The sequence below is a fragment of the Sphaerodactylus townsendi genome, linkage group LG06 (genome assembly GCF_021028975.2).
Source record: "Sphaerodactylus townsendi isolate TG3544 linkage group LG06, MPM_Stown_v2.3, whole genome shotgun sequence".
NCBI lineage: Eukaryota > Metazoa > Chordata > Lepidosauria > Squamata > Sphaerodactylidae > Sphaerodactylus > Sphaerodactylus townsendi.
In genome coordinates, this window is record NC_059430.1 from 104,371,866 (window position 1) to 104,386,997 (window position 15,132).

General features: G+C 45.5%; 1 protein-coding gene across 2 annotated transcripts in view; it reads right to left on the minus strand.

Moving 5' to 3' along the window:
• The window catches only part of WASF2 (WASP family member 2), a 57,737-nt gene that overhangs the window by 20,211 nt on the left and 22,394 nt on the right, over positions 1-15,132 (minus strand). For both annotated transcript variants that reach the window (XM_048500248.1, XM_048500247.1), the window contains one exon: positions 12,814-12,967. In XM_048500248.1, the coding sequence (XP_048356205.1) occupies positions 12,814-12,943 (130 nt within the window). In that variant the 5' untranslated portion in view covers positions 12,944-12,967. The remainder of the gene's footprint in view (positions 1-12,813; positions 12,968-15,132) is intronic.

The following is a 15,132-nucleotide window of genomic DNA, read 5'->3' on the forward strand; positions in this document are numbered from 1 at the left end:
TGGCATACACCAAATCAAGGACTTCACAACTGGGACGTTAGCAACAAGAAGAACCATTCTGTCTGAACATAGCCTTTCTAGAGCATCTTTAAGCAATATGAAGAAGCAAACCAGAATTTAACACACCATGAAAATAAAGTTGCCATGAGCCAAGGGCCAATGTTGTATTTGTATCTGTCTTGTGGGCCTTTTAGGTGGTCAGCTAGAGACTCACTCCATTACAATTAATTTCATTGTGCTTTGGAAACTCCAAAGATGTTTTGAGATACATGCTACTATTTCATGTTCATCTCTCTTGCCTTTCTCTAGCTTTTCTAAATGTTAGAATTTAAATTTTACAGAAAACAAACATAGACATGTGCCTTTCTCAATTACTACTCAGTCATTAATTACTTGCGACCCAGAAAAACCAAGCAAGATTCCTTTAAAGTGCAAACAAGCTCCAACCCGAGCTGAAGCTGTTGTTGTTTCTGCTTCACTGCACACAATCAGCAAATTATTAGGAGGAGGAAATCTGAAGATTTAAATATATCTACTGAAATTCACAACTGCAAGTTGTCTGAAGCTCCCACTAGAACCCAAGAGCTTTGAATGGTGTTCAATAATTCTGTAAATTCAACAGAGCAAAAGTGATCATTTAATGTTTCTTTAAGTTGGTAAACCATCCAATGTTTGGAGCGTAATGGATCATGTTAATATAAATTACCTGCAAGGACTTACAGGGGGCATCTCATCCCCCCCCCCCCCTAGTCTCTCACTCTTTTGTTTCCTTATCTCTTCACCCACCAGGCCCCTATCTTCAGCTTTCCTCCCATCTTTTCCCTGGGAAAACTCTGGCCAGGTTGCGAGCTGCCACCTAAGCTGGGCCCAGTGGTGTGGTGGGGAACTTGCAAGGACCTGAAGTGGGTAACTCACTCTCCCCTGGATCCCCTTTCCCCACACTATTTTCTTTTTCCTGTCTCCCTGCAAGCCCCCTATGCTCGTATGGGGATAAATAGATGGACTCCTTTCCTGAAAAGTCTCCAGATCTATCACGCCATCTGGTATGCAGTAGAATGCAACCGTAAAAATTAGAACAGTTTACTATTCAGAGTATAAAGCTTTAAATGGTTAAAAAAATTTAAAAGTATGTCCACCCAGGAAGTGGAGGTGGGGAGGGATGTGATATTGCCTGCATTCATACATGGGCAAAAATACAGTTTAATTAAACCCCAGTTAGTCATGATGCCCAAATACAGACAATCCAGAAAACAAGGATGTGCTGACTATGCTGACTGTCATCCAAGTGGGATTTCAAGCTAGTGTTTGTATCTACTTTGCCAGCGATAGCTTAGATTTGGACTGCTGTGAAGCACAAATTCACACAATAGAGGGTTAGATCTGACTAATTGTTCTGCCTACACAAGGCCCTTTTGCCAGAGGGCCAGAATATCCTCGCCTCTTCCCCACATTGCTGCAGCCGGTGCTCCCTCAAATGCTGCTCCTGGGGAACAGAAGACACTCTGGAACAGCACGAAGGCCAAACTGGGGATCTGCAGCAAGATGAGGAAGTGGCTGAAAATTAGCCAACCCACCTATTAGCAGAAAGTTTAGTCTGAACAAACCACAGCTTGTTCAAGTGGCACTTCTCCCTTTTATTTGCCTGGGAATAGTACACAGAGGACGTCCTTCTTACTAGGTGGCAAAAGAAGCCAAAGGTAGCAAAAAACTGAGGTTTGTATGTAAATTGGGGTTTATATGTAAACACAATCCATTTCATGAAACTGTCCTGTGTGGTATTTGAATGCAGCTGCTACCTTGCAGCAGAAATGGCAAATAGTTGCTGTTAAGCATTTGAGATACAGATCTCCAGCAGAACAGTATAATCTCAGACAATCAACAAAACCATACCTCCGATACCTCATAACTTCTAGAAAATACGTACAGATTTCACAATCTGGAATTGTGCAACAGTCTCATGACTTCCCCAAAGCCTTTAAAAAGATGGTATTTTAAGAATACAAGTTGGCTTTCTTAACTGGCTGCATTTCTTGTAAACTGACCCAAAATCATCCAATAAATTCCATGGCTAAAAGCAGATGTGTCTTGGTCTTTCTAATCCCAGTCTGATTTCTTAACCATTGCACTGGACGTCACACCCATTCTATTTTGAATTACTGGTTACCCTGTACATGTCTACACAACTCAAGTTATTTTACTATTGACAAATAACTGTCCATATGTCACTTGCCACGATAACTGCACATCATCATCTATGATTTAACAATGACTTGCAGTGCTGTGCATATGTACTTAGACGAATGTCACTGATTTCTCACAGTAGACTACAATACTATATATACTTCATCGACAGAATTATCAGAGGGGTCTTTCAAGCCCTATTTTGTAGAAACTGGTGCAATTCTGCCATTTCTCCAAAAATATGGCCCAAGGGATGCTCATCTTGAGTGCAATAACCTCCCTTGTATTTGACACACAATGTCTGATTACCCAAAGGGCAGCTGCCAACGTGCCTCCTCCCTGTGGCGCGCTGAGAGACGAAGTGTGGCGGGGCAAGTTTTTTTGTCCCGATGTGCTTCCTCTTGCCCCGCCTGTGCTTCTCATTTTCCCCGTGGAAAGCGAGAGCATTTCTGGCGGGACTTTTGCACCAGAGCGGGGCAAGGGCGGGGCAGAGCCAGTCATGGGTAATTGGCCATTCTCTTTTCCCCACAATGACTGTGTATTCAGGGCAGTGATGGAGAACCTTTTGGACTTGGCATGTCAAAATTTTGGAAAATGCCTAACCTTAGGAGTGTCAACCCCCCCTCCCCCGAACAAAAGATAAACAATTATTTACATACTCATTTATTTTTTAAAAATACAGTCCAATCATGAGTGTTGCTATGTATTATATGAAGAAATGTCAAATAATGACAAAAATAACTCAACCAGGGAGAATAGTTGGTGTTGGGTGTTGGTGAACGTTGGCGTGACACCCAAGATGTCATAGTGTGTCACCTCTGACGTGTGTCAGAGGTTTGCAATCACTAATTCAGGGGAACAGACAACCCACGAAATGCAGTACTGGGATTTCTGAGCCTGCTAACTTCGAAAGTCATCCTGTTACATTGGAGAAATATAAGAACATAAGAACATAAGAACAAGCCAGCTGGATCAGACCAAAGTCCATCTAGTCCAGCTCTCTGCTACTCGCAGTGGCCCACCAGGTGCCTTTGGGAGCTCACATGTAGGATGTGAACGCAATGGCCTTCTGCGGCTGTTGCTCCCGATCACCTGGTCTGTTAAGGCATTTGCAATCTCAGATCAAGGAGGATCAAGATTGGTAGCCATAAATCGACTTCTCCTCCATAAATCTGTCCAAGCCCCTTTTAAAGCTATCCAGGTTAGTGGCCATCACCACCTCCTGTGGCAGCATATTCCAAACACCAATCACACGTTGCGTGAAGAAGTGTTTCCTTTTATTAGTCCTAATTCTTCCACCCAGCATTTTCAATGAATGCCCCCTGGTTCTAGTATTGTGAGAAAGAGAGAAAAATTTATCTCTGTCAACATTTTCTACCCCATGCATAATTTTGTAGACTTCAATCATATCCCCCCTCAGCCGCCTCCTCTCCAAACTAAAGAGTCCCAAACGCTGCAGCCTCTCCTCATAGGGAAGGTGCTCCAGTCCCTCAATCATCCTTGTTGCCCTTCTCTGCACCTTTTTCTATCTCCTCAATATCCTTTTTTGAGATGCTACGACCAGAACTGGACACAGTACTCCAAGTCGCGTCAGCACTCCACTACTTTATATAAGGGCATGACAACCTTTGCAGTTTTATTATCAATTCCTTTTCTAATGATCCCCAGCATAGAGTTTGCCTTTTTCACAGCTGCCATGCATTGAGTTGACATTCCCATGGAACTATCAACTAAGATCTCAACTCCCTTTCCTGGTCTGTGACTGATAGCACTGACCACTGTAAGCGATGTTATGTGAAGTTTGGATTGTTTGCCCTATGTGCATCACTTTACATTTTGCTACATTGAACTGCATTTGCCATTTCTGAGCCCACTCACCTAATTTATCCAGGTCTGCTTGGAGCCCTTCACGCTCCTTTGTGGTTCTCGCCCCCCTCCATAATTTGGTATCATCTGCAAACTTGGCCACCACTGCTACCCACCCTACTTCCAGGTCATTTATGAATAGGTTAAAGAGCACTGGGTCCCAAAGCGGATCCTTGGGGACACCACTCCCTTACATCTCTCCATTGTGAGAACTTCCCATTTATACCCACCCTTTGCTTCCCTGTTTCTCAACCAGTTTTTAATCCATAGGAGGACTTCCCCTCTTATTCCCTTCATTGCTGAGTTTTTCTCAACAGTCTCTGGTGAGGAACTTTGTCAAAAGCCTTTGGAAATCCAAGTAGACAATGTCCACGGTTCACCCTGTCCACATGCCTGTTTACACCCTCAAAGAACTCTAGTAAGTTTGTAAAGACAGGATTTGCCTCTGCAAAAGCCATGCTGACTCTTTCTCAGCAGGTCTTGCTTTTCTACATGTTTTATAATTTTATCTTTAATGATAGATTCTACTAATTTACCAGGAACAGATGTCAAACTGACTGGCCTGTAATTTCCTGTCCCCTAGATCCTTTCTTAAAGATTGGTGTGACATTGGCCATCTTCCAGTCTTCAGGGATGGAGCCTGATTTCAGGGATAAGTTGCATATTAAAGTGAGAAGATCAGCAATTTCATGCTTGAGCTCTTTAAGAACTCTTGGGTGAATGCATGCAATCTGGGCCAGGGGATTTGGTAACATTTAGTTTATCAATGGCTGCCAGAACTTCTTCCTTGTCTACCACTATCTTCGCTAGTTCCTCGGATTAAGCCTCCTAAGAAGCTTGGTTCAGGTGCAGGAATACCCTCACCTCCTCTCTTGGGTGAAGACAGATGCAAAGAATTCATTCAGCTTCTCTGCAATCTCCCTGCCATCTTTAGCACACCCTTTGTTCCTTTGTCATCTAACGGGCCTGCAGCTTCCTTGCTGGCTTCCTGCTTTTGATGTACTTGAAGAACTGTTTGTTGCTGGTCTTGATTTTCGCAGCCATCGCGTTCCTCATAATCCTTTTTTGCCTCCCTTAAAAGCTAACTTGCTTCTCTTTTGCCACCATTTGTGTTCCCTCTCATATTCTTCTTCATCAGCCAAACTGGACTTCCATTTTCTAAAAAGACATTTTTCTTTTTTCTGATAATTTCCTCAACCTCTCTTGTTAACCATGGTGGCTTTCTTTTTTGGACTGGGTGCTGCCTTTTCTAACCTGTGGAACACATTCCAGCTGAGCTTTTATTACTGTGTTTTAAATAACCTCCAAGCATCCTGGACAGTTTTGACTCTCTTGATTTTCCCTTTCAGCTTCCCATGCGCTATCCCCCCTCATCTTTGCGATGAATTTCCTTTTCTGAAGGAGAATGTAACTACGTTAGTAGGTGCCATGTGGTGGCATGCTGAGATACTGAATCTAGCAGCAGTGTGGTGGCTGTTCCCTATCGGCTCAACAACACTGACTTAGTGCACCAGGTCCTGAGTCCCACATAGAATTAGATCTAGGATCACCTTTCCACAACCATCTGCTCTAAGCCACAGTCATTTAGCATATCCAGGAATGCACTCTCCTTACTATGACCTGAACATGCATTTTTCCAGTTTATATGGGGATAGTTAAAATCACCCATTACCACTACATTTTTTGTTTTTTTGGCTCCTCTAATTCTTTTTTTTTTTCCATCTCAGAATCCTCTTGTGCACTTTTGGTCAGGGGGCAGATAATATATTCCTAATATTAAACTGTCCTTCACACCTGGTATTGATATCCACAGTGATTCTGTAGGGGAACCAGCTCCCCTTGCATTGTCTATTTTATGTGATACTATGCTCTCTTTGATGTAAAGGGCAATTCCACCCCCAATACGCTCTGTCCTACCCTTCCTGCCTGTAGCCTGGGATAACAGCATCCCACTGGTTCTCCTCATTCCACCATGTCTCTGTAATGCCCACTATATCAAAGTCCTCCTTCAAAACTCTGTACTCTAGCTCCCCCATTTTAGGTCGAATGCTTCTACTATTAGCATAGAGACACCTGTATACCCTGTCTCTGTCCTTAACCTGGGATTTATGTGCTTTACCCTCAAGTCTTTTGTAGACACTATCCCTTGTCACATGCACATTGCTATGTTCCTCGCTTGTATGTGGTTGATTTAGAAAAACCTCCCTCTCTGTCTGCATCCCCATAGATACTGTATTCCGAACCGAAGTCACCTCAGCTCCTGTCGGCTTTCCCCCAGTGATCAGTTTAAAAGCTGTTCTGCCACCTTTTTAATGTTGAGCGCCAGCAGCCTGGTTCCTCTTTGGTTAAGATGAAGCCCGTCCCGTTTGTACAGGCCTGCCTTGTCCCAAACTGTACATTCTGTACAACTGTACATTCTGACCATGCTGTGCAAGCAGTTGAAACCCCCTGCCCCCCAAAGAAGATGTAACAACCCAGTTCATTGCAGATTGGCTTTGGACTAAGGGGGGGAAAGCAGGCAAATGCCACATATGGTGGCAGACTCCGCCAATGCAGAACATTGGGATGCATCTGGATGTATTTTAGCCCTGGAGTAGCAGGGCAGTGTGCTCTTGTTCAAAGCAATTCAACCAGCATCAGGACAACAAAGGATCATACTCAGCCCTCAATAATTCCCAAGGGTGAGCAATATAACTGCTGCAGATATGAGAGAAGGAAAAGAAGCGGGGGGGGGGGGGGGGATTCCCTCACTCTTCCTGTTCCACATTCCCCTGGAAATGTATGTTGGCTCTAAAGACGAACTGCCTTCCACAAGAAGTCTTGTCCTGCAGCAACATCCAGACTGCTCTACTGATGGAGCCACCAGTGAGCCCCAGAGCACGTCTCTCCCTTGGTAGCTGCCCAGGAAAGCAGTCAGGAAATACTTTGAACACTGAAATGTTTTGAATACTGTTAATACACAACCCAAAAGAGTTCTTGTTGCTGTGCTGGTCAGCTAACCTTTAGCGAAGGCCTCACGTTTCTCAGAAGTCCCATTCCCAGGCTCCAGAGAAGGGACAGAGGAAGTAATCTCGCACAAGGCCACAATACAAATGAAGTCTGGTACAGAGATGTGAACTTGGGACCAACATACAGGCCATAGATCATATTCTCACTTTGAGGATTTGAGGGAATGTAAAGGAAGCTGTACTCCTCAAATTTGACCCAGAAATTATTTATCTATACCCCATCTTTCTTCCTAACAAAGATCAAAGCAGCTTACGCAGAGATCCTCTCCTCCGTTTTGCCCCCCCTCCCCCATCTTGTGAGGAAGCCTATAGGTCATGGGTCCCCAACCTTTCTGAGCCTGCAGGCATATTTGGAATTCTGCCATGCAATGCTGGAGGCAGAAAGAAAATGCCTGCCACAGCAGAAGGAGCAGGCCACAAATTAATTGCCACAGCTTAACTTCACTAACACAGCGAAGATGCTTGTGCTGTGGCGGCAGCTGCCGCTAAAGCAATATTTTAAAAGAGCTGCACAGCCAATTAAATCTCCAGTAGTTTTGATGGAAGCAGCGTTTGAATAAGAGTTTTTAACGCTGCCAGAGAACCAGGAGGGGGGGAAGCAGGCACTAGGACCCAGCAACATTAAGATCCAGGGAGTTGTGGCAGATTAATAAACACATCTCCTGTCATCTTTATCCTGAAAAGTGTATAGCTTGTACCAATTACAATGATGGGAAGAGACCCAAACATCCCAGGATGATTCTCAAACAAAAGGAACCTTCACAGTAAGTCCAACATTCTGTTTTGGTAATGTTTGGGAACCACATGTTAAACAAAGACTTGCCCTACTCTCCCTTCATCAGCTTTTGAAAAAATCAGGCAAGGGAGCCGACCTTTCTGAGGCAGGAACCTTGGGAAAAATTCCTTTTCTCCCAAGGCCTGCATTTACTCCCTGGGAGCAGCAGTGGCATAGTGATTAAGAGCAGGTGCACTCTAATCTGGAGAACCGAGTTTGATTCTCCACTCTGCCACTTGTGGAAGCTTATCTGGGGAACTAGATTAGCTTGTGTACTCCAATAGACGCCAGCTGGGTGACCTTGAGCAAGTCACAGTTCTTCGGAGCTCTCTCAGCCCCACCCACCTCACAGGGTGTTGGGGGGGGGGGGAAGGGATATTGTAAGCCCTTTTGAGTCTCCTACAGGAGAGAAAGGGGAGGTATAAATCCAAACTCCTCTTCTTCTTCTAAGGTGAAGGGCCTTGATGGTTTTGGATAATACAGAATTGTAGTCAAGTACAGGTGCTCAATGGCTATGGGTTCCTCCTCCAAGGAGAACCCTCCCTCCTCCCTCTCAGGTTCTGATTATGATGAGTGGCTTTCCATCGCCGAGGGGCTGCTCTGGAAACTGGCAGGAGCGGCAGCAGAGGAGGAACCTTTCCAGGCTGCCTTGGTGGGCCACTGAGAACAACAGACCTGACAGAATGTGACATCCCACTCTGGCATGTGGACCTCTCTCTGGGGGCAGGCAAGGGCCGTCTCTGATTGGAGCATTTGGACCCCCGAGAAGGGGTGGCAAAAAACATGTTCTTGCACCGGTTGGAGCTCTTCTCTCAAAGTTCTCCATAAACTCAGGTGAGAAAGGATTCCACCTGTCCACTACTTAGGGAGCACAGAGACTTTACATTGCCCCACTGAAGATGTTCTGGTGGTCAGGGAGTCCATCTAGTCCAGAGGGGAAGAACCTGGCATGTGACAGTCATAACCACCAGAGGCCAAACTGGCGGCCGAGAGAGATGCTTGCACCTTAAGTGCCATTTTCATGCCTTTTTTATAGGGCGTTCTTGGTCTGCGCTGGGCTCCACTGGCCAGGGGAGCGCTCTCAAAGAGAAACAGATGGAAAGGAGAAAAGAGTCCACACTCGTCTCAGAGAGAAATGTGTTGCAGGGCCGATAAGGAGGAGGAGGGAGAGTGCAGAAAAGCCACAAAAGAAACAAAGCCAAGAGGGTATTTAAAAAGAAAGCATGAAGAGACAGGCGGGAGAGGTTAGGAGACTCTCCTCTTAGCCTGAAGTCATTCTAGGAGAAAGGCAATGGCAGACTGCACCCGCTGCAAAGAGGGTTCCTCACTCCCACCCCCCGGGTGGCGCTCTCTGGAGAGGAAACAAGCTGAACTGGAGTGGCTCCCAGTTGAGAGACAGGAAGTTGTTAAAAGTTGGTCCTGCATCCCTGAGAAATGGTTGGGAATCACTCGTATCAAGATGCCCTCCTGCTCAGATCAAGAACCTTGATTTTCTGTTCACACACACTCGGGCAACACAGATCCCCTGCTCTCGCTACCTGTTTATGCTACTCTACCGCAGAAGAAAGTTTTTATACAAGCAAGCAACTTTGGGTAGCTTTATTGGCGTTCAGCCATATAACTGAAGAGCTTTTGGAGAGCATTTTAATCATTTCTGCTCTAAGGCGGATTCCGCATGGGCCAAAATCACTAGTGTCGGCCCAATAAAAAGACCGTTTGGAGGGGGAACTTCCCACGGCTGCCACCTCCATGCTGCTCTTTTCCCCTCCAAATAGCGTTTTGTTGATTCGCTAGTCATTTGGAAAGTGGCGCCTTCCACCTGGTGGCTAGCGAACGGCACTAGTTGGAAGGCGTCTTTTTCTGGCGCACCACATTTTTTTTTTAAACCTACCTCCTCTTCCTATATAGCTCTGTTGAGACAAGGGGAAACTCCTGCTGCCCTCCAACCCCGGGGCACTGCCAGGGCCATTGGGGTGTGTCCCCTCATCCCGACAGAGCTACGTAGGAAGAGGTAGGTTGGTTTTTTTTAAAAAAAAAAAAGTGGCGTGCCCCATGCAGAGGCACCACTGTGGGCCGCAACAGCTTGCACACACGTGTGCGAAGGACCTTGGGGCTGTACCGGTGTCATGTACGCCAGTGCTCTGCTGTTCCCTGGGCCCATGCAGAATCCGCCTAAGAGACCATGAAAAAGCTTCAACACAACTTGGGACCCATTAACAACAGAGGAATTTGAGCTACCAAGACAAGTCAGAGTTAGTTTGGGAGGCAGAGGGGTCCATGAAAGGGTGGATGTTAACAACCTTAAGTGGGGTCACTTCCCACAAAATGCAAGGTTGGAAGCAACCCAACTCTTGGCCTTTCAGGTGGTAGGAGCAGCAGAGGTGTAAGAGCCCTTCGCCGCCCAGAGCCCTTCGGGGACGGGGCGGGATAGAAACCTAAAGCATGCATGCATGCATGCATAAAGAAAGAAAGAAAGAAAGAAAGAAAGAAAGAAAGAAAGAAAGAAAGAAAGAAAGAAAGAAAGAAAGAAAGAAAGAAAGAAAGAAAGAAAGAAAGAAAGAAAGAAAGAAAGAAAGAAAGAAAGAAAGAAAGAAAGAAAGAAAGAAAGAAAGAAAGAAAGAGGTTAAGAGCTCGTGCATCTAATCTGGAGGAACCGGGTTTGATTCTCCGCTCTGCTGCCTGAGCTGTGGAAGCTTATCTGGGGAATTCAGATTAGCCTGTGCACTCCCACACACACCAGCTGGGTGACCTTGGGCTAGTCACAGCTTCTCGGAGCTCTCTCAGCCCCACCCACCTCACCGGGTGTTTGTTGTGAGGAGGGGAAGGGCAAGGAGATAAAAATCCAAACTCTTCTTCTTCTTCTTCTAGTTATGGTCAAGTGTACATTTCAACAGCTTCAGCTGATGTGTCAGCTGCCATCCCTTTCTCAAAAGGGAACTGGCTGCTGTATTACGTGTTCAGGTGACTTCCTGCCTTGATGTACTGTCAAAGGCTTTTACGGCCGAACTCAACTGGTTGTTGTGGGCTTTCTGAGCTGGGCAACCATGGTCAAGTCCTTCCTTGACTTCTCCCTTTCTACTCCATGCGCCTGTGACAGCTGCTTGAAAATTTTACCCAGACCAAAATGTAGCATTTGGAACAAGGAGCAGATTACATAAATTCTGCCAAAACATGCCTCCTTAATTCCAGGCTATTCCAGGTCATCTTTGAGTTGCGTTTTTGATCCTCAATCCCCAACAGCCCAGATCCAGGATATCTATAGGAACACTATCTCCCATTCTAAACACTCAGCCATTTGAACTGTAGTGATGCTGTTCAACCTTTTCAGCGCGCTCTGCTGATTTTGTTATTTTCACAAGTGGGGAATTAGCAGCCGTTTATCCTGCATGCTGGCCTCTGCCCCCCCACATTTTGTTCAAGTTTCTCTTCCCTTTCTCTGCTCTAGCCGTGTTTCTTTCCTCAAACCAGCTTCACAGTTTCCATGAGTGTCAAAAGTTGGAGATGGGCCACATAAACTCCGGGGGGGGGGGGGGAATCACTTGGTCCTTTCTACCACATTCAGATCTAGCCAACGAACGACGAGAGGAAACTGACAGAGTGTTTCCTGGTTTATTTTTAATACCAAGCATCTCTCCCTAAAAATAACCAGCTTTGAACAAATGTGAAACAGGTTAGACTGTATTTACTGCTTCTCAAAACTTCATCATTACATCAAACAAATTGAACTAAAGGCAGCTTTCAGTGTGAAATAACAAATCATGGGGGAAGTCCAAATCAAAATGTTCTATATGAAACAGTACATCAGTCATGTACTGTACTGATTACTGCAAGCTTCTACTAGACCCGGGTCTAGGAACCGAGAGATGCTATCCCACATGTGCCCAGGATCATCTACAGAAGGGGTGTCCAACTCTGGCACTTCAGATGTTCATGAACTACAATCCCCATTAGCCCCTGCTGGCATGGCCAATTGGGGCTGATAGGAATTGTAGTCCCATGAACATCTGAAGCACCAGAGTTGGACACCCCTGATCTACAGAGTTCATTAGGGTATATTTTGTCTTATTAGAGGGGATGTGCGAGTTCAGCTCACATACTGGCAGACATCCTATCCTTCCATTCAGCAATGTCCAAAGCCTTCCTCCAACTTGTAGCTCCAGCTAAAGAACCTCTTAAAAGGCTGAAAACTTTGCTGAGGGATACAGGCCACTACAAGTATTTGACTATCACCCAAACGGAATTCATATTAAACTTATTTCTCAATGAGAAATGCTACTTTGGCCATGGGAAAGATCTGAATGCTTGTTACCAAGGTTGTCCCTTTGTTTCTTCTTAACTGAGCCTGTATCCTATTTTAAACCAGCCCTTTCATAAAGCAAAGGACAATGCAAAATCCAGCAGTTTCTACTTGACATCTGCAGAACACACATCATGGCGGTATTAACAACCAGGAGCAATCTGTATCCTCTGTTAGAGACTTGGGGACTTACAAAGCAGCCAATTAAAAGTTTAAATAAGTCAAAAGCAGCACACAGACCCTGATTAACTTTTGACAAACGAAGACCACCATGTTGGACACCAAGAAATAACTGGGCTGCCTTTGGTGGTACGCCTAGGAGATTCTCAGACCAAAGGAGCTTCTGTAAAATTTCGCCTGCCATTTTAAGAAACTCTGCCTGCCCGTGCTCGATTCCATTCCTGGTGCTTTCCTGCTGCTGCAGGCTCGTGCATTTGCTCATGGGTCCCTTCTTTGATTGACGAAGATGTATGCCTCCCCCCCCTCCCCTAAAAGCTTGGGTGACGTAAGAGGTGGAGTGGGAAATAAAATGGAAGAAAGCGAGGCTCAAAGAGGTTTTTACTGCGAAGATATATTTCGGCGCTGCCCTGGAAGACAGATGGGAGAGAAACAGGCAGGGAGAGGACGGCTAAATCAAGAGCCCAGCAGCTCTGCAGGGCAGCAGGCAGGCCTGCCACGATACTCACTCAGGCTGCCCAGCTGTCGAATGACATTTGCCAGGGTTATGTTGGTCACGCACTCCAGTTCATTCCGAACACTCGGCAGCATCTGACGGCACAGGTGCCTTGGCTCGATGTTTCTCGTTACTAACGGCATGGTGGACCAGTTTCAGGCAGGGTTCTGAAAGAGAAAAACAACAGGGGAAAGGCTTATTCCGGGGAAAGGACGGTTCCCTGGGAAAGGATCACTCAGCCACAAATCCAAGTGACACCAGAGGCACAGGACATGTTCCTCCACTCAGAACAAGCTTTATTGAAGTCATAATTTCTATCCTTTTCTTCGCTGCCTCCCCTCGTAAACTTATCAGGACTGGCCTTTCAAGATAAAGATGTGGATGGTTTCGGGCAACACCACCAGACCAACAGCAGCAATAGGCTTCCGACTCTGAACTGACACAAAATCAGCATTGCTGTTTTACCCTGTCCACCTCAACATATTCAAATAAAAGAGTCCAGCTGAACTCTCTCCCAAACACTTCAGAGTGTTTATGCAAAGGACATTGTGTGTGGGGGTGGGTCAGGGGAACTAGTTTAAACCAGGCAACAGATTGAAATAGGGATGCTACTGCATTTCTTGACCCCATTGTTTGGCCCCCCCCCCCCCCCAATTTCCCCTTTTGATTTCCTCCATGTGCAAACAGAATCTCTGAATGTTTATTTCCACTCTATTTTCTGTTTCTGCAAGCCACTTTTCCCCCTGTTAAATCAGTGCCCTTTTAAAAACATTTTTGCATCAACTGTAGCAAAGAAATGTGAGGAACAAGTGGGGAACATCCTGAACCAAAACGGGTTAAAGAAAAAGTTCAAAAAAATGACAAGCTATGAAAACAAAATGAGTGAAGTGCACACTCATCCCAGCTAAAAATATTTCTGTCATGCCAAACAGGCTGGGCACTCATGAAAACAGGAAGCTAGCTTAGCTGACCAGGAAGTTTGCTTACAAGTGTTTTGTAGATGTAGAACAGCATGGCCCCCCAAGTTCCCTTTTGATTTTTCTTGTTTCAAAGCTACTGAGGCCTACAAGGACCCAGAATTTTTAAACAGACAGAAAGCAATTGATAGTATATTGGTAGGAGACATTTCCCAGCATCAGCAGATGAAGATTCTCCCTGCAAACGTTAAAATAAGGCTCTGAAAGCATTTGCTAGCGCATCATGTTTATTTGTAAGCAGTGAATGACAGCTGCTGGTTACTCCTTCTTTCACAGTCACAGTTGCCAATTATCTGAGGACAGTTCAAACCGGCAGTTTTAACTTTTAACGTCCTAAATAGATTGGATCTGTCCCATCTTAGGGACCACCTTCTCCTAGAGAGCCAGCGTGGTTCTTCTAATACCTTACAGAAGAAAACAGAAGAAAAGGTACACTCTAATCTGGAGAACCAGGTTTGATTCCCTGCTCTGCCACTTGAGCTGTGGAAGCTTATCTGGTGAACCAGATTTGCTTGTGCACTCCAACACATGCCAGCTGGGTGACCTTGGGTTAGAGACAGTTCTTCATAGGTCTCTCAGCTCCACCTACTTCACAGGGTGTTTGTTGTGAGGGGGAAAGGGAAAGGAGGTTGTAAGCCCCTTTGAGTCTCCTTACAGGAGAGAAAGGAGGGGATATAAATCCAACTCTTCTCTTCTTCCCTGACTGGACACAGAGGTCATAATCTCTGAAGTATTGGAGGAGCGGGGCTGTCTTCTTCCCAGCACTCTATCAGGGTCTTAAATCTGTGCTGTCCCTGACCCAACCAGTTAATACCATCGACAGCTATACCAGCTAGATACTTTCAGTTAAGCAGCCTGCATATTAATTTCTCTTTTATACAGAAGGCTTCAAAGGTCCTGTAGAGAAACAAGACCAGATATTTATGATACTTCCAAACAATGGAAATAACATGCACTCTATCTCTTTGGCTAATATTTTCGAAGAAAAAAGAACCCGCCCACCCTTCAATCAGATGGCGAACAGCTCTGCCGGAGGAGACAGCTGTCTTGCAACAAAGACTCTGATCTGCTGTGGATGGAATGGTAAAAAAATAAAGCAGGAAGCTGACAGCTTTGGGGAGCAGGGCTTCCTGTCACCAACAGCAACACACCAAGACTTGTTTTGTAAAAAGTCTGCTGTTTGTGCTTGACTTTGAACCACCCTTTTGCAGTCTCTATGGCAGCTGGCGGCTTATCTCCGAGGTCCAGGAGTCATTCCTGGATGGTTTTCTATCAGGGTGTTAAGGGACTGAAGCCGATATTAGATTCCGCTAATTACCTCCCAAGCCAAAAATCTGAATTTCCAAATCTGACCC